At 49.5% G+C, this 18167-nt stretch overlaps 1 protein-coding gene across 1 annotated transcript in view; it reads right to left on the reverse strand.

Moving 5' to 3' along the window:
• TIAM1 (TIAM Rac1 associated GEF 1) overlaps window positions 1-18167 on the reverse strand; it is a 143066-nt gene that overhangs the window by 22559 nt on the left and 102340 nt on the right. Inside the window, exons 11-15 of the mRNA XM_079321266.1 lie at window positions 17606-17776; window positions 12851-12955; window positions 10732-10813; window positions 6551-6637; window positions 4008-4214 (exon numbers count right to left, since the gene is read on the reverse strand). Coding sequence (XP_079177392.1) covers window positions 4008-4214; window positions 6551-6637; window positions 10732-10813; window positions 12851-12955; window positions 17606-17776 — 652 coding nt within the window. The remainder of the gene's footprint in view (window positions 1-4007; window positions 4215-6550; window positions 6638-10731; window positions 10814-12850; window positions 12956-17605; window positions 17777-18167) is intronic.

An 18167-nucleotide genomic window follows, 5' to 3' on the forward strand; every position in this document is an offset into this window, starting at 1 on the left:
GACCTAATCCTCCTCAGCCAAATTTGTGCAGGCTGTGTTAGCAGGAGAGAAACCAGAGCCAGGAAAAGCAATAAGAGATGAAAGGAGCAGAACGTGTGGCTCTGCAAAGGCAGTGCAGTTCCACAGGGAAAGCATCCATCGTGCCCAGGATGGCAGTTCTCACATCAATCAGAGACAGAAAACCCAAGGTCACTTCCAGAATAACCTGTTAAGCAAACACAGTGAAGTAACCACGGCCAGAGAGCTGATTTGCAGCTCCAGCCCCAAGCTCAGCATGTGCAAGGGAGTTCCAGATGATGAAAGAGCTGTGAGAGATGTCAGATTTAATAGGAGCTCTGGCAGACACTCCCAGGAGCTCAACTCCCAGAAACACAGCCCTGCTTTGCTCCTCTAGACCTCCCACTGCGCAGCAAGGCACCAGCAAAGCTCCCTTTTAAAAAATGTAACATATCTTTCCTATTTGGAAATATACAGTATCCTTTGCCTCACACAGGAAATAGAATGTGCCCTTTGCTGAAGGATTGCTAGGGAGGAAATTAATGCTAAGACACCAGCATGACCCCAGAGGCAGATGCTGGTCCCTGGAAGAGGGATGTGCCCACTTGTGCTGGCACTGTGACCCTGCTGACAGGGGCACAGACAGAACCTGGTCCTAGAAACAACATTCAGCAGAAATCATGGAGCTGATACACTGCCTGCAATCAACAAAGACACTGATAAATAGGTCAGTGGGTATTTCATACTTGACTGCTCTGCAAGAAGCTGTGGAGCCAAGAACAGAAATCTAATACACAGTCACAACATCCCAGACACAAGCATCTTTAAAATGTCCTGTGCATCCCACCTGGGGGAATGCACCCCTGACAGGAGCAGAGGAAAGGCTTCAGTAGGTTCTGCAAACACCCAAGCAGGGAGAAACGGGTGGGGAGCCCCCCAGGCACACACCTGGGTGCAGAGCCCTGATTCCACTCCCAAATTATCCCACGGGCAGCCAGGGGCACTGCCAGGGGCAGCTGCACTCCTGCTGCTGGCTGAAGGAACATCCCCCTCCCTGGGGCACCCCAGCCTGACACTGGTTTAGCAGGAATGGGAATGAGGGAGAGCTGCCCTAAAACCCCAGCCTGACACTGGTTTAGCAGGAATGGGAATGAGGGAGAGCTGCCCTAAAACCCCAGCCTGACACTGGTTTAGCAGGAGTGGGAATGAGAGAGAGCTGCCCTAAAACCCCAGCCTGACACTGGTTTAGCAGGAGTGGGAATGAGAGAGAGCTGCCCTAAAACCCCAGCCTGACACTGGTTTAGCAGGAATGGGAATGTGGGAGAGCTGCCCCAAAACCCCAGCCTGACACTGGTTTAGCAGGAATGGGAATGAGGGAGAGCTGCCCCAAAACCCCAGCCTGACACTGGTTTAGCAGGAATGGGAATGAGGGAGAGCTGCCCTAAAACCCCAGCCTGACACTGGTTTAGCAGGAGCCAGCACCGGTGACAAAGCTCAGACAGGGCTGGTAAAAGCAGCACATGGGGGCATCTCGTGGCCAGCTATGAAAATGCACAACACACCTCGAATTCCCAGCACAAAAATCCTAACTGGGAAAAGTGCAAATTAAAAGGGGAACATTGCCTGAGGATGCTGAATTTCAGCTTTTCATGCTTGTTGAGAATATCACACTCCCCAAAGCTCAGAATGGTTCTGATTACCTAGAAACAACTTCATTCTGGCAATTCCACTTTTTAAATTATTCCAAAAAACTGAAGCAAAAGGTACAACCAGTCTTTCCTGACCCCATGTCAAAAAAGGCATAGGTTAAAATTTCTCCTTTTTTTACTATAAAAAGAAACTCTTGTTTCCCTATGACTCATAAAAATATATTATAGGGTAAATTAAATATTTTAGCTGTAAATACAAACAAAAATATCAGTGTTAAAGTCGGTAAATATTAAAAGAATTGTAACCCCCTAAGTTTAAATAATAAAAAAATAAAAACCCCTGCTGCTCCTCAGAGAAAAAGAAGAAAGAATACCAAAACACACAACTCTGTTTCCAAAGCTAAAAAACTTTTTGTTTAAACTGTTATAATCCTTAAAGTGTGCCCCATAAGTTAATATAATAGTTATATATATATATATATAACTATATATATATATAATAAGTTCAATAATAGTTATTGAAAAAACTGTTAATCCAAAAACCCGATTTTTTCCCTAGTAATCAGAATTCCATTCTCCACCTAATCACTAACATCAAGGCCACAAAAAAAAAATTTCTTATTAAAAAAATAAATCACCATAAAGTACAAAAAAGTCTCCTCTCCCAAGTAAATTAGGAAGACTTTTTTTAAATTATAGTAAAGTAACTGATTAGTTTTATGTACATTGTCAGTGTTAAAAAAAAAATAATATGTAGAGGTAAGAGAAGTATTCTAAAATTTTTATTCTATTCTTTTTTCTTATCGCTTCTAATAATAAAGTTTTCCTTTGTACCATTTAAAATTAAGCCTGTTAACTTTCCTCCTAACCCAATCTCATGACAAAAAAATTTCAAATGAACAAACCAAAAAGATTTCAAATGAACAAACCAAAACCAGCACCTTAGCTGCTCCCAGTGAAGGGCAGGGCACTGTCCTTGACCGAGAAATAGTCTAAAAATTTTATTCTAAGTTTCTAATTTTATTCTAAGTTTTATTCTTTTTTTTTTTCCTTATAGTTTCTAATAATTAAATTTTAGTTTCTAATCATAAAGTTTTCCTTTGCACCATTTAAAATTAAGCCTGTTTTACCTTCCTCCTACTCCTATCTCACAACAAAAACATTGCAAATGAGCAAACCAAAGGAATTGTGAATGGCCAAAGCAAAGGAATTCCTGGTGCCCCAGCAGCAGCAGCAGAACCAGCAGAGCCCATGTGCCCCCCAGCAGTAAAAGATGTACCCCCATGTGCCCCCCAGCAGTATCAGACCACCATACACCCCCCAATAGCAGCACCAGATGTACCCCCATATCCCCCCAATAGCAGTACCAGATGTACCCCCATATCCCCCCAATAGCAGTACCAGATGTACCCCCATATCCCCCCAATAGCAGCACCAGATGTACCCCCATATACCCCCCAATAGCAGTACCAGATGTGCCCCCATATCCCCCCCAGCTGTCCCCCTGTATCCTCCCCATCAGTACCAGATGTGCCCCCATATACCACCCCAGTAGCAGTACCAGATATACCCATATACCCCCCGCTGTCCCCCCATATTCCCCCATATTCCCCCATATTTCCCCATATTCCCCCCATATTCCCCCCCATATTCCCCCATATTCCCCCCCATATTTCCCCCCATATTTCCCCATATTCCCCCCCATATTCCCCCCCATATTCCCCCCCATATTCCCCCCATATCCCCCCCATATCCCCCCCATATCCCCCCATATCCCCCCATATTCCCCCCATATTTCCCCCATATCCCCCCATATCCCCCCCATATTCCCCCATATCCCCCATATCCCCCCATATTCTCCCCCATATTCCCCCCCATATTCCCCCATATTCTCCCCCATATCCCCCCATATTCCCCCCATATTCCCCCCATATTCCCCCATATTCCCCCCCATATCCCCCATATCCCCCATGTCCCCCCATATCCCCCCATATCCCCCATATCCCCCATATTCCCCCCATATTCCCCCCATATCCCCCCATATCCCCCATATCCCCCCATGTCCCCCCATATCCCCCCATATCCCCCATATCCCCCCATATTCCCCCATATTCCCCCCATATTCCCCCATATCCCCCCATATCCCCCATATCCCCCCATATCCCCCCATGTCCCCCCATATCCCCCATATCCCCCATATCCCCCATATCCCCCCATATCCCCCCATATCCCCCCATATCCCCCCATGTCCCCCCATATCCCCCATATCCCCCATATCCCCCATATCCCCCCATATCCCCCCATGTCCCCCCATATCCCCCATATTCCCCCATGTCCCCCCATGTCCCCCCATCCCCGTACCTGTCTCCCCGCGGGGCAGGGCGGGCTGGGCGCCGCCGGGAGCGCGCCGCGGGGGCGCGGCGAGGCTGCGGCCGGGCTGCGGCCGGGGCTGGGTGCGCACGGCCAGGCTCAGCGCGCCCCGCGCCAGCGCCGCCTTCAGCTGCGCCCAGTCCAGCTGCTCCGCCGCGAGCCCGCCCAGCTCCAGCACCTCGTCGCCAGCCTTGAGCCCTGTGCGCAGGGAACAGCGCTGAGCTCCGCGGGCAGGGCTGCGCCCCATCCCCACCGACCCGAGCCCCGCAGCCCCGCCCGGAGCCCTGCCGGGTGCCCGTGTCCGGCGTACCCGTCCGTGGCTGCGGAGGGTGCGATGGCTTTGTGAGATCTGCCCCTGCAGTGCCACCCTGAGCACAGCGCCCACGAGTCCCTCACAATCTGCAGCCACATTTGTGCCCTTTTTCCTGTGCATGCTGCAGCCCACAGAGCACAGGCTCCCCTGACCCTTCCCAAACCCCAGGGCAGCACACGGACCCTCAAAAGGCAGATCGGAGTCAGTCATGGCTTTTGTCCAGCCTGATCCCAGCAGCTCTTTCCAGAGCTGACTCCTGCTCCCTGGGATGCTGAGGGACACAGCCCTGAGAGGTGCCTGGGACTGCTGACCTTCCCCTGGCCAGCGCCAGTGACCTGGAGCAGGGTGTAATCCCAAACCACCCCTGGGGCCAGGCAGGCAGCAGCACTCAGGGGACAGCAGTGCCAGGAGCCCGGCTGCTGGAGCATCCCCACATCCATCCCTGCATTTACAGCGAGGAGAGCTGCAACTCACAGCACCCAACAGCAGGGGTGACCATCCCTGCCACGTCCTGGCACCTGGCAGCCTGGAGCATCCTCCAGGAGACCGACCCCATTCCAGTACTGACTCCCATTGCAAGGGAGGAGGCCAAAGAGTTTCCTCAGGGAAATGGAGAGCTCCCTAAATGCACCTAATTGTGCCCAGAAACTCTAGCGTGGTGTGCAGTTTCAGGGTGAATAAAATGAACTAGATAGAGTAGCTACAAAGTAAATGGACTGGAAAATCATATCTGAAAGAAGGACAAAACAAGGCAAGTCAAGCATTTCGCATTATTTAATTTATTCTACTTAGTGATTCTGTGGCATAAGAGTAGCACACTAATAGGCCTGCAACCATCAACATTGGATCTGGGGCTTCATTTACTCTTGGTACTCTTTGTTTTGGATGATTTGGGGTAAAGCATCACATCTACCTCAGTGCAATCAAGGAGCTCCCATTCCAGTGAGGAATGCCTGCCTTGCTAAGGCAGGCCAACAGAAGAAACAAAAGGATAAATCATAAAAATTACCAGAAGAAAAGAAAATCTTCTAATTGGAGGGAAGATTGAAAATGAAATGCAGTATCTGATCTGATGGAGTGCAATCAAATGCAGATAATGGGTGTAAATATTGGGAGGCACAGAGAGCTTTCCTGCTGCCACCTCAGGGAATCTTGTCCCAACATCCTGCAGACTGCTGCTCATACAGAAGTGCCTTTCCAGGTCAGCTCTGAGCAGCTGTGTGAGTTTTTACCAGTGCCTGTGCTTGCAGTGCAGCCCCACAGGAGGCACTCTGAGCTCACACATCCACTCACACTGCTCTTCCAGCAGCGACCAGGAGCAGAACAGGGAAGCCCTGATGAAACCCCTTCCACCCTCACCTAACACTCACTTTGCCCCACACAGGAACCCACTGGGTTCCATTTCCTGGCAGGGAGCACCCCCAGCCTCTGCTCAGGGTTTTTGGCAGGATCCCCACCCTGATAAGCAGGGACTGCTGTGGGGCTGAGTGACAGGAAAGAGCAAGATGGTCTTTTCATGTTTAACACACACCTATGCGGGTTTCTGAAGCTGGGGTGCAACTCCAGGCTGTCCCCCAGCCCTGACCACTGTCCTTCCTTCCTGTTTCTGCCTCCTTGAGCCCCTTGAGACACTCATTCCCAACACACCAGCCAGATCTGCCAGCCCAGGGTCCCAGAAACTGCCAGGGCAGTTTTCCATCAGCTGGACTGGCTCAGCAGAGTGCCAGAGCCAGCACCAGGCCAGGGGGTGCAGCAGCCTGGGGGAGAGCAGCCTTTGGAACAGCTCCTGGCAAGGGCCAGTTGCTGAATAAGCTCTGCAAGGCCATGTAAGCCCTTGCCAAGAGAAGCCTGAAGGTGTTTCTGAGGACTCTGCATACACCAAGGGGTTATAAAGAGAGAAGAATCTTCTCACCCCCAGCCCTGTGTTCTAGCTCCCAGTGAGGGTGGGCTCCAGCTGCCTGAGCAGCCTGAGTGTGCAGCAGGAGGCAGAGAATGGCCATGCAGTGGCAAGGCTGGCCCCAGCCTGCCTGAGCTGCAGGACAGCAGAGCTGCTGTGCCCCGGGACGAGCTGGCAGCCTGCTGCCCCAAGTGCTGCCATGCCTCCTGCAAAGGCTGGGAGCAGAAGCACAGGCACTAATCCCTGCCACGGGGAGCACTGGGATGCTGCCAGGGTATTTCTGTGGCAGTGAGTGACTTGGGAGGGCTCTGGGGAGAGTTTTACCTTTCTTGAAAGCCAGGCCCGTCTCCTTGACGCCGTTCACGTAGAGCCGGCGGATCCCCTCCTCTTCCACAGAGGACAGAGAGAAACCTGGGGAGACACCAGGGACATGGTCAGAGCAAGCCAGCCCCTTCCAGGGTGTCCCAGCAGCCATGGCAAGGGATCCCTTTCCTCTCCCTTCCCTCTCACCTTTACAGACACAATGGGCAAGTTCAACAATCAAAGTGGCTCAAACAAAACCTGAATTTCTGAGTGCATTTACCAATTACCTACAGACATATCTGAGGATACCACAGCTGCAAAGCCTTGGAACAGACTCTCAATTCCCTTGCCATCAAAGGCCATTCCAGAAGGTTTTGCTGTTTGCAGACCAGAGCTGCACAGAGCTGTGGTTTGGGACACAAGCTGGGAATTGCAGAGCCGTGGCTGATGTGCCACCCCAAAGCCAGGCAAAGCACAACAGCTCCTGCTGGAACACAGTGCTGCCCTCTGCTCTTTGAGATTCCTGGGCTGGGCATGCTTGTAAAAATGCCCCTTTCCCTTTGCTCCTTCCTCTTTTCAGCTGCTTCTGGCACAATCTGTCATTTGCCAAGTCTCAGTGCACGTTTCATGTTCACCAGAGACCTACAGAGCAGCCTTGGAGTGCAAGTGCTGACACAGCCTGACACTGCAAATGGCACTGTGGGCTTTGGGCTGGGGGATTTTCCTGCCTTTTGTGGGTGGACACAAGTAGGACACAGTAGGATAATGATTTGTGAAGGAAATACAAGATGCCAAGTTAAATGCAGGTTGTTTATTTACTGTGGAGAGTTATCTAAAGCAGCACATTTGCCTTTCTGAAACTTCATTACTCCCTAAATGAGTGCAGGCAACCATTTGCTCTCTCTTTTTCTAGAGACTAGAAAAACATTTCCAAACCTCTGGGGGGAGTAGTTTGTTTTGACATGGAATCAGCCACCAGCCAAGCAGTGCAGATGTGCTGGGAGCCTATCCTGACTTTAGGACTCCCTTCAAGCTGATCCTTATGGCTGAGAGTTATTTTTTCATCCATGATTTAAAAATAAAAATAAAAAAAAAAAAGAAGAAAAGAGGGGGAAGAATGTGGCAGAAGGAAGTGAGAAGCATATGGCCTTTCATGACTTACTGAGCTACTTGGAACCTGCATGTGAGCTCCTTGGCTGAATCAAATGAAATTTGTAAAGCTCACTCAACACACCAGCTTTGGCAGAGAGAAGAAGCCTCGACTAAAAGAGCAGCTGTAAAATATAGTAGTTATTGGTTGTCATCACCTACCTGGAAAACCCTCATCTGGAAAAACAGCAGAGCGTGCCCAAGGCTGCAGCTGAGTCAGCACAAAGCATCAGTTCCTAAGAGCATCACCCCTTTCAACTGAAATGCTGTTTGGGGCCAAACACCACACCAAAACCAGGCTGAGGACAGCTCAGGCCCCCACTGGGAGGAGACCAGTGTGTCCAAGCAGCCCCAAGCTCCATCTCTCCTACAAGGAAAGGCTGAGAGAACTGGGATTGCTCAGCCTGGGCAAGAGCAGCTTTGGGGTGAGCTCATTGCAGCTCTCCTGAAGGGAGCTCACAGGGAGGATGGACAGACTCATTACAAGGGCCTGGGGTGACAGGGGGACATGGCTTCAGAGTGAAAGAGCAGGTTTAGATGGGATATTGGGCAGGAATTGTTCCCTGGGAGGGTGGGCAGCCCTGGCACAGGTGCCCAGAGCAGCTGTGGCTGCCCCTGAGATCCTTGCCAGGCTGGACAAGGCTTGGAGTAACCTGGGAAGGTAGAAGGGGTCCCATGGCAGGGGGTGGAATGGGATGAGCTTCAAGGTTCCTTCCAACCCAACCCACAGAATTCTGGAATTCTGTGATTCCTCTGTGAGAGGACCTGTGCCTCCTTCAATCCATCAGGCCTAAATGCACACATAGCTGCTTCTTAATTCATCTTTCAGCCATAGCCATAAATCCTGCAGTTATTCCTGGCAGAAAGGGCACAAGGAGCAATTGCACAGGTTGTCATCAGCTTTAAGAGATGAGAGATGGGCAGCTGGCAGCAGCTGGAAATGGTCATCTCACACACACAGTTAACCCCTCCCTCCACAGCCAGAGTGTGACCCTGCCCTTTGCACAGCTGTGACAGTGCCTGGGTCTCACAGCACCTGCAGCAGGAGAGCAGTGCTTTCCCTGCATGCCCCCAGTGAGAAACACCTCAGCCCAGTGTGTGTGCAGCCTGTGGCCAGCAGGAATGCACAGCTCCCATCTGGCTGGGTTCCACAGGGGCTCCACGCAAACACACAGGAGAGGAAGGGCAGGAGTGGGTGGAAGCCACAGTGATTGCATAAGCTGGCATTCCTGCCAAAAACATTACCATCCAACTGTGCATGGACTCTGAAACACAGGTGGGAAGAGATGGGTGGTGACCCAGGCACAGCCTTCTCTTCACTGCAAAGTTCTGCTGACAGGAGAACAAAAATCTGCATCTCTGAGAGCACCTGGCCTCACCAAAGGAGCTGAGTAGCTGAACAAACCCACCTCCAGACAATCCCCCCAGCCCCAAGCACAACCAGCTGCTGGTGAACATGCCAGCAGGTTCCTGACACATCCACCAGCTGGAATCCAAGGATTCTCCCCAATTTCTGCCCTCTCAGCCCTGGCAAAGAGGGAAAGAGCAGCAGCCAAAGAGGTGAGAATGTCTGTGCTCAGGCACCAGCAAAGCATCAAAAGACCCAACACTGGCCAGGCCCACCAGGAGTGCCTCTTACTACCACAGACACCTGGTGGAGTAGAACCACCCCGGGATGCTCCCAGTTGAGCTCTCCCTGAGATGTGCAGTTGGAATGGGGTGATCTCCAAGGCCCTGTCCAGCCCAAACTGCTTCAGGGTTATGTGATTTCAGCACACACTTGTCACTGCATGAACACACAAGGAGACAAACAGACCACAGAAATCCTTCTGCCATTTAGAGGCAAACCACATTTGGCTGTTTTCCCTCAATGAGAGAAAAGTCAGCTTTTTTTGGGTGCTTTTAGCATTTCCTCCCTGCAGGGTCAGAGAGCACTGCACAGCTACATCCCACACCTCACAGCTGGTCTCATCTCACAGGACACCACCAGTGCATTTCATATTTTTTTTACATTTATCACATAGAAAAAAAGAAGAAAAAGAAATGAACAGGAAATGTTATGACAGCCCAACTCTTGCAGTGCTTTCAGGCACTGCATAAATATGAACCCTGAGCCATCACTGGGCTGGTGAATATTTTCCTTAGGCCTTCAATAACTCCAGTCAGTCTCACTGCTTTGTAGCAGAGCTCAGTATTCCAATGGCCTGCAGCTGTATAATAAGCAGTTTGGGGATTCAGAATTATTCTAGTCATTAAAACAGAATATTTAGATAAACAGCAAAAAGATGCAGATTGGCTTCCTGAGAGGGAGGTTGCAGAGATAACTCTAAAATACACCCCAAAACTGTAACTGCCAGGCCAGAGGGCAAACTCACCAGGGTGGGGGGCAGTAACCTGAAATACCTGAAAGCTGAGAAGTATGAACTACACAGAGAGGAGAGATTCTGCTGCAATCAAAGGAATGAAAGCCTTGTCCTGTTTTGTCTCACACAGATGTGCCTTGTGTCACACCCTGGCTCCAGGAGTCTGTGGGACATCCTCAAGGGCTGGAGCATCAGTGGGACACCCTTGAGCCAGCCATCCCAGGCTCAGGAGTGCCAGGGCCAGGCAGGAACCCAGCTGGCTGCCCCTGGCAGCTGAGAGGCAGCCAAACAGCCTCTCTGGAGCTGCCTGGCAGAGGAGCACGGGTGCCCCCGGGCAGGAGTGGAGCTGCAGAGCCCTGCGGGTGTGGGGCAGCCCAGCACAGCCCCAGCAGCTCCCTGTGGGATGTGACAGCTGGCAAAGGATGCTGCTCCCACCCGCGGCCCCGTGGGAGGAACTCCAGCAAACATTTGTGCTCCTGAACATCCCCAGCTCCAGGAAACCGAGCTCAGAGCACTCCAGCAAAGCTCTGCTCCCCCGGGGCAGGGGAATGAAGCTGTGGGTGGTCAGGAACCAGGAGTGCTTCTCTCCCTGTGCTCCAGAGACCTTTCAGGTACTTCAGCACAGAGCACACAAGAACCTGCTGGAACTGACTGGGGAGAAACAGCAAAACAACTCAGGGAGTAACTCACCATAAATATCAGAGGATGCATCAGACTTCTCCATGTGAATGTGCTGGGTGATCTTCTGACAGATTTCGATTTCCTTGTACAGCTGAATAGAGGGGGAAAAAAACAAACACAAAAATATGTTACTGTGGGAGGACACATCAATTGTAGTCGCTTGGAACAGATTTTTGGTTTTTAATTACGGGCAGAAGAAAGGGACTGCGGTCATTATTTATCAAACAACTTCTCTCCACCTGTGTGAGAGGCATTAGCAGTGTCACTCAGCTCTGCTGTCAGAGAGGAGGAAGCAGTGCTTTCCCACCCCATCACAGATCTGAGCATGCATTCACTCAGTCAATACCATTTCGAGTGCACGAGAAACAGAGCTTCTGTTCCTGTTTTCCTAATTTACAGGTAGTAAAATCTTAATGTTTTTATTTTATTTTAATGAAGACATTGCAGGAATTCCATTATTCAACAGCATTAAAAGCACAAGGGAGTGGTTTTGTTTCTTAAATAAATGTTTCTTCATTATCAGACTATCAGACTCACTATACCTCAGCGTGAGGTTTCACCTTTAACATCCTGATATTTGTTTGTACCAAGGAAAGCCCCCAAGTCTTTGAAATGATCATTAACATCCTTCCTGGGAGACCAGCACAAATTCACACCTAGGCAATAGCCCAGAAGTCCCTCCAAGCAGCTGCAAATCCCTGTGCCTTTCAGCACTGAAGCAACAAACCAGCCCTTTGTCTTCGGAAAAAACCACAGCCCCAGGTGAACAGAGCCCACAGGTGACTATTAATTCTGCTTACATGCTGCTCTGAGCGTGTAAAAATGAAATTTACAATAATTAACATTTTGAAACCCAGCGTTTGGACTGAAGTACATAAACCATTCCTGTAGAAAAGAAGAGGAACTTGGTTCCAAAAAGTTTCCCTAATAAAATACAATTTTATCTCCTGTTTCTACCAGCACTGCAAAAAATCAATATTACAGAACAGTTAGAGCCTCGTGGAAGCACCCCCAGAACTCTCCCAAACAATCCCACACACACAAGCAAACACACCAAGTGTGCTGGTTTCATACCCACACCCCAGACACCATCCTGCAGCTCCCATCTCTGCATTCCCTCCCAGCATCTGCACGGCCCCACTGACTGAGCTCTGGGTTAATTACAGCTTTTCACCGTAAGCAGAAAGTGATGACTGTCAATCCCACACCCTCTCAACACAAGACAAGCCCCCAGAGTCCTTCCAGACAGCGGCAGCTAAAAGCTGTCTCCTCCGAGTTTTCATTTTCCCAACCCTGTCACACTTCACAGTCCCAGCCCTCCTCCAGCACTTTCTCACTGCTTTTTGTTGTTGTTGTTGTTGTTGACAGCATTAATTGAAAATCCCAGAAGTCCTTTGCTAAGTGAGCAAAAGCCTCCATAACTAAGTTTTACTTTTTATAAGTAAACCAGCCACCAATGAGAAGGTTTAAGAAGGTTTACAGCGTGCCTGTGTAAAATCACAGAGCTAAAGCATGACACTAATCCTGTTTGGTCTTTTTTTTTAATCTCTCATGGCAAAAGTCCTTTGAAGTCTGCTTTCAAGATGAATGAGATGAAAACAGCCAGCTGAGGCAATTAAGGATGTATATTCTCACACATAACTCCAGACCTTCTTGACCTCAATCTTTACCTTACCATTAGGAACAAAAAACCAAAAAAACAACCAACCAAACAAAAAAAGCCCAACAACTTCTGGGTGTTTTTGGGAAAAAAACTTGGGCATTTTCCCCCACTTTAAAACTCAGACAGGAACCATAACAAGAAGTGCATCATGTCTTTAAAATCTCCACAGACACCACTAACAACAGGAAAAGACAACTCGGAGGGAAGTTAAGCTCAAATGTACCTCGGAGTGATTTTGACACATGCCTGTGGCTGTCCCTCCTCTCTCCCCAGACACATCCACACACAAATAGGAGCTGAACACCAGCACAGGATGAAAAGCTTGGAGAGCTCCTTTTGCTGAAGGCCAGCAAAAAGCACCAGCATTGCAAACTCAAAAGCATAACTGTGCTGCAGAATGGGAGCTGAACACTAAGTGCCAGCTGCTAGCCAGTGTCACTTCACGTGCCCAGTGGGCAGCATTACCAGCTCATAGATCTCCTCCTCTGGCTTTGGCACGTAGAGCTGGATCTGGTTCTCCACCAGGAACTTGAGGCGCAGGTAGTGAGCAGAGCAGTCCAGCTGGTGTGTCTGCAAGAGACAAAGAGCCTTGAGCCAGGAAAGCACTCCTGCCCCATCTCTGACCCCCCAGCAGCCCCTTCCACCACAGCCTCCTGCCCTGGAGCCTGAACAGGGGCTGGCCCTGCTGCTCTCCCCAGGAATGGGATCCGTGTGCCCTCCTGGGCTCTGCTGACCCAGAAATCTGCTCCTTCCCAAGCCCCTCCAGAAACAGGCCTGGAACAGCAACCTCAGAGCATGCCTCTGGATAAAAGGGTATTTAACCAAATGTTCTGCTAACAGAGCAAAATACAGCAGGAGAGGTGTTTTCTGTTTGGTTTGGGGTTTTTTATCATCTTCACAATTTGGCACGTAAATACGATGTGACAGATTTCAAGCAAGGTTAATAAACACAAAAAATCTGTCTGTCCTCTAAATTCAAAGCAGCTCGGGATACACTGGCTTTATGAGGCTAGAAGCCAAGAGTTGCATCCTGGATTGCATCCCAGTGGAAGCAGGTCACACCATTTTAATGAATTAGTTATAATTAGCTGAGGATACAGCATTTGGTCTGGGAGATGTTAATGACCTTTTCTCAGCATGATTAATAAGGTTGATTTAAGCAGAGGTTAATGCAGTGTGTAATCAAAACACATTACAGGTATGATAAACACAAAGGATATCATCCAGAAGTTACTTTCAAAGTTCCTAAACTAAATCTAATGAGAAACCCCAAAGTGATTCACAGACATAGTAGATAAATTCTGCTCCCTGTCACTTCTGAAATCTCACTATTAAAGGCTTTTATACTTCAGCCTTTTCATTTTACACCAGCAAATTACCAAAGCTTCTCAGGCTGTGCTGAAAACAATGGCTTATCTGAAAATTCATGCAGGAGCATCATTGTTGCCAGTTTATCCTGTTTTTTTAAGCCTGACTTTTCCAGTTCCAGCTGTGAGGTGATGAGCAATGTTCACTGAGGGACCTGTGGAAAACATCCCACCCTGACCCTCCATCTAGCACACAAAGAACAGGAAATGCTTTGGGAAATGTGGATTAGCCCAGGAGTAAAAAAACTACCAATAATAAGAAGGAAAAGCAAAACAGATCTATTGCTGCACTCTGCACAGTGCCCTGTTCAAATATGTCCAACCCAAAGATCAAATTATCCTTGGATGAAGTGGAGTACCTGAAATAGAATGACTCCATAATCCAGGCAAATTCCTACTTAATTAAATAATGACTGAAATCTATCAAGGGCTGAAAGAAAAACAGCTGAATGTAGGAGATGTCCTTGCCCCCTCACCCTTTTTTATTTTTTTATTTTTGAAAGCTTCTTTCTGCTTTCGGTATTTTCTCTTTATGGACACACACATGGCAAACACCTCAGAAACTACAAGGAAGCAGAATCAGCATTAAAGTTTCAGAAATGACACAGAAGAGTCCTGGGTTACTTTGTGGTCAGCTTGGTTTCCTGTCCCTAGACACAAAAGTGTCTTAAACAAAAATACAGAGAGGAGACCTAAACCCACAGAGTGCACCTGGGGGTGTCCAGGGCAGGGAGAGGAGCTGGGAAGGGGCTGGAGCCCCAGGAGGGGCTGAGGGAGCTGGGAAGGAGCTCAGCCTGGAGAAAAGGAGGCTCAGGGGCACCTTGTGGCTCTGCACAGCTCCCTGACAGGAGGGGACAGCAGGGGGGATTTGGGATCTGCTCCAGGGAACAGGGACAGGAGGAGAGGATTTCTTCCAACAAAGGATTTCTTCCAACAAACGCTTTCTTCCACGCATTTCTTCCACAAACTCCATCAGCCCAGGTGGATGCCATCAGTCCAGCACACTGCAATCCCATCCAGGTCAGGAAGGAGAGTCCCATGGTGCAGGCTGTGAGCCACCCCATTTAGTTAATTAACATCCTCCAGTTGCCCCGAGGCTGTGTCTACCTCAAAATCTGACACTGGTTAAAGTGTTTCAAATAGGGCCACGATGTTCCACTGAAGTGAAAGGAAAAGGGCCCTGGAATGTGGACCCAGCCAGGCTGCCCTAAAAGCCAAACCATTAACCCACTTTTTGGTGCTGTGAGCTGCATCCACATGTGGGGAGGTGGCAGCAGAAACAGGGCAGCTTTAATAACACGAATATCCTTTCAAGACCACCCAAAACACCTTTCAGCCATCCAAATCAGCTTCTTGGTTTATTTATTTCTCTCCTAATAACTCTGGCTATGTCTGGACTAAATTAAGCACAGGTTTAAAGCACAAGCCGAGGTGCTGGAGAGAGAGGGTTTGGAGCGGGGTGTGATCCCATTCCAGAGGCTCCGGGTGCCACAGAGGGCTGGCACACAAGCCCAGCTCTTCACCCAGCCTGGTTCCTTGCTGGCCAGGAGAGGGTCTGGCAGGTTCTCCCAGCCTGGGGGCAGAGCACAGCTGCCAGCCCACGGCTCCTGTGTGGCCCCAGCTCTCCCAGCACAGCACCAGCCCAAAGGAAGAGCCCCAGAGCATCAGGCTAAACTAACCATGAGGCTCTGAGCACAAACCCAAACCAAACAACACCTGGGGTATCTGCTTCTGCCCCTCATGCAGGTCCCTTTGAAAAATATAAATTGTGAGGGGAAAAAAACCCAAACCTTTCTTGCCTCACTTTTCACGCAGTCAAAAGACAAAATGCCATGTAGTCATCCAGGCTTGTTTTTTACTGCTATTATCTCCATACTGGGTTTTGGTGTGATTATCTCCACACTGGCTCTGCCTAAATCCATATTCAGAGTGTGATTTCCTCCTCCATTTTAAGACATACCATTATGCAAATGTTAGTAATGCATATACATTCGTTCACACTGAGCAGTGTCAGCACAGAATCACAGGATGGTTAAGATTGGAAGGGACCAACTATTTCCTATCAGCCATGGAAAGCAATTTAATGCATATGCACTGAGTTTTCCTGCCTTGCAAGTGATGTTGCTAGTTACATCTTCGGAGAAATCTTTGAAAAACCACTTTAAAAATGCTTTAAACACTGCTCCCACCAATCTTGAATCATGAAAGTGTCACAAAGCATCCTCCAAAGCCTAACTTGCTGTACAATAACAAGCAGCAATGTTAGCATAAAAACACATTTTCCACAATGACTTTAGTGCATTTAATGTTCTCCAACAGAAGAATCAAGCTCAGCTTAGCAGCACACAGATTTAACCACATCTACAAACATGAGGAGGTTTATATGAAATGTAGAGCTTGAAATGTTTACTGTACCAGAACTTGACTGGTTCTCAGATGGCAGATGGCAAACTGATGTGAAATGATGTGGATCGGATATTAAAGGGGGGAAAATGAGCTGAATGCAAGAGACAGAAGAAAGAGATTGATTATTAAATGCTACAGAAAAGAAGGCATCTCGACAGTGTTTTTCAGGCTGAAAACTCTTACAGAAAGGAAAGAAACAGATAACAGCTCTTGAGAAAACACTCACCAGCCTCCCCTTCTCCTTAAACCCCCCACCCAGCAGAGCAAAAGCAGAGTGAGAGACCAGACCCTCAGCAGGCACCTGTGGGACCAGAGAGCTACACCAGCTCACTGCAGCCAGGGATTCTGTCCCCTGAGTTAACCATCCTCACCCAGAGGAAAACATAAACCCTAAAAATAAATCATTACTAATAATGTGTCATCCAGCTTCCCTGTTATGCCTCTCCAAAAATGTCATCTTTAGCTGCACACAAAGCAGAGCTTTCAGAAGCTGCAGCGCACCTGGCAGAGACGAGTGCACCGTGCAATTACTGGAAACAAACGCCTTTCTCTCACCTTCCCTCTCTTTAGAAGCACATGCAACACGTTCTGAAAGTCCCCAAAGTTAAGCTCTCAATAGTAATAAATGTTTGCTTTCCTCCTGCTGCTGTTGTTGTACAAAGCAGACTCACTTTTCAGAGCAGCACGTGACAGGAGCTGGGTCTCGCTCAGAAAACACACATTATGTAGCTGCCAGAGCTGAAAGCCTGTGTTTAATTTGTCAAAGTTTCCAACTCTTTGGAGATGGAACTCATTTTAATGGCCCAATGTCTCTGATACTTCATCTGGCAAAGAAATCCAGGTGGTTTTTCCTGCCCTCCACTCCAATGCAGATAAAAGCTTTTCCCTGTCCCCTCCTGCCACCCACACAAGGTTGAGTCTGTTCCACAGCACAGGCAGCAAGCACAGGCACCTTCTCCCACTGCAGGTGCTGCTGCTCTCCCCAGGGCCAGCCCGAGGGAAGGAGGAGGGATGGCACCTGCAGACAGGTCCCCTGGCTCCTGGGAAGGGTGAGATCACCTCACCTGCCTGGCAGAGAGGAGAAGGGGCTGCAGGAGGGATGCAGAGCTGGGGGCACCAGGGGGGCTGCACCACCACAGTGTGGGGCTGGGAGAGGGACCCCACACTCAGCCTGGTCCCACTGCAGGGCCAGAGGAGGGCTGGCTCCAGGAAAGGAGCAGCAGAGGCAGAGCCAGCCTGTGAAGGCACTTGCAGGCTGCAGCAGAGCAGCCAGAGTGGGGAAGGCAAAGCCTGGTGCCTGCACCACTGCAGTGAGCTCCAGCTGCAGGAGTGCTCTGCTGCGCTCCCAGCCTCAGCTCTGCAGTGCCATTGGTGCCTGCACCAGCACAGAGCTGTGTCCCAGTGCAGAGCAGCCCCAGCAGGCACACAGGCTGCCCCAGGGCTTTACCTTGCAGATCATCTCCAGCACGTCCCGGGAGGTGTCCCCAGGCCGGATGACTGTCAGGGCAGGCTGGTTGTTGGGCAGGCAGAACCACGAGGGCGTGAAGTACTCGTGCACCCAAATGTCACAGTCGGGGCTGTGCTGGTGGACACTGCTCAGGGCCACTTCCTTCTCCCTCTAAACAGACAACATCCATCATGACCACCCCAGCCCAACACAGCTCCCTCCTCACCTATAACCAGGGCATTATGGAGTCCTCTCAGAGAGAAGATATTTTGCTCCTAAGCTCAGGTTGAAGGCTTGTCTGGACAGGCACCTGCAGTTTTCCCTGAGCAGGATAGAGTGTGCCTCCTGTGCCACCCACACAGCTACACTGAAGCTGCAGTGTGCTTCTCCTGGGGTTTCACCCTATGGCTACTGAGAATGCTAGGAATGCAACAAAAAAATAACAGGGATGAAAGCAGATTTAAATTTCAAACTGAAATGTGCAGTGTTTCTGGGCAAACCAATGCCAACAACACTGTTGTGGGTGCTGCAGCTCCAATGCTTAGAAATGGCAAAACTGCAA

This window comes from Erithacus rubecula (genome assembly GCF_903797595.1).
Source record: "Erithacus rubecula genome assembly, chromosome: 1".
Classification (NCBI taxonomy): Eukaryota; Metazoa; Chordata; class Aves; order Passeriformes; family Muscicapidae; genus Erithacus; species Erithacus rubecula.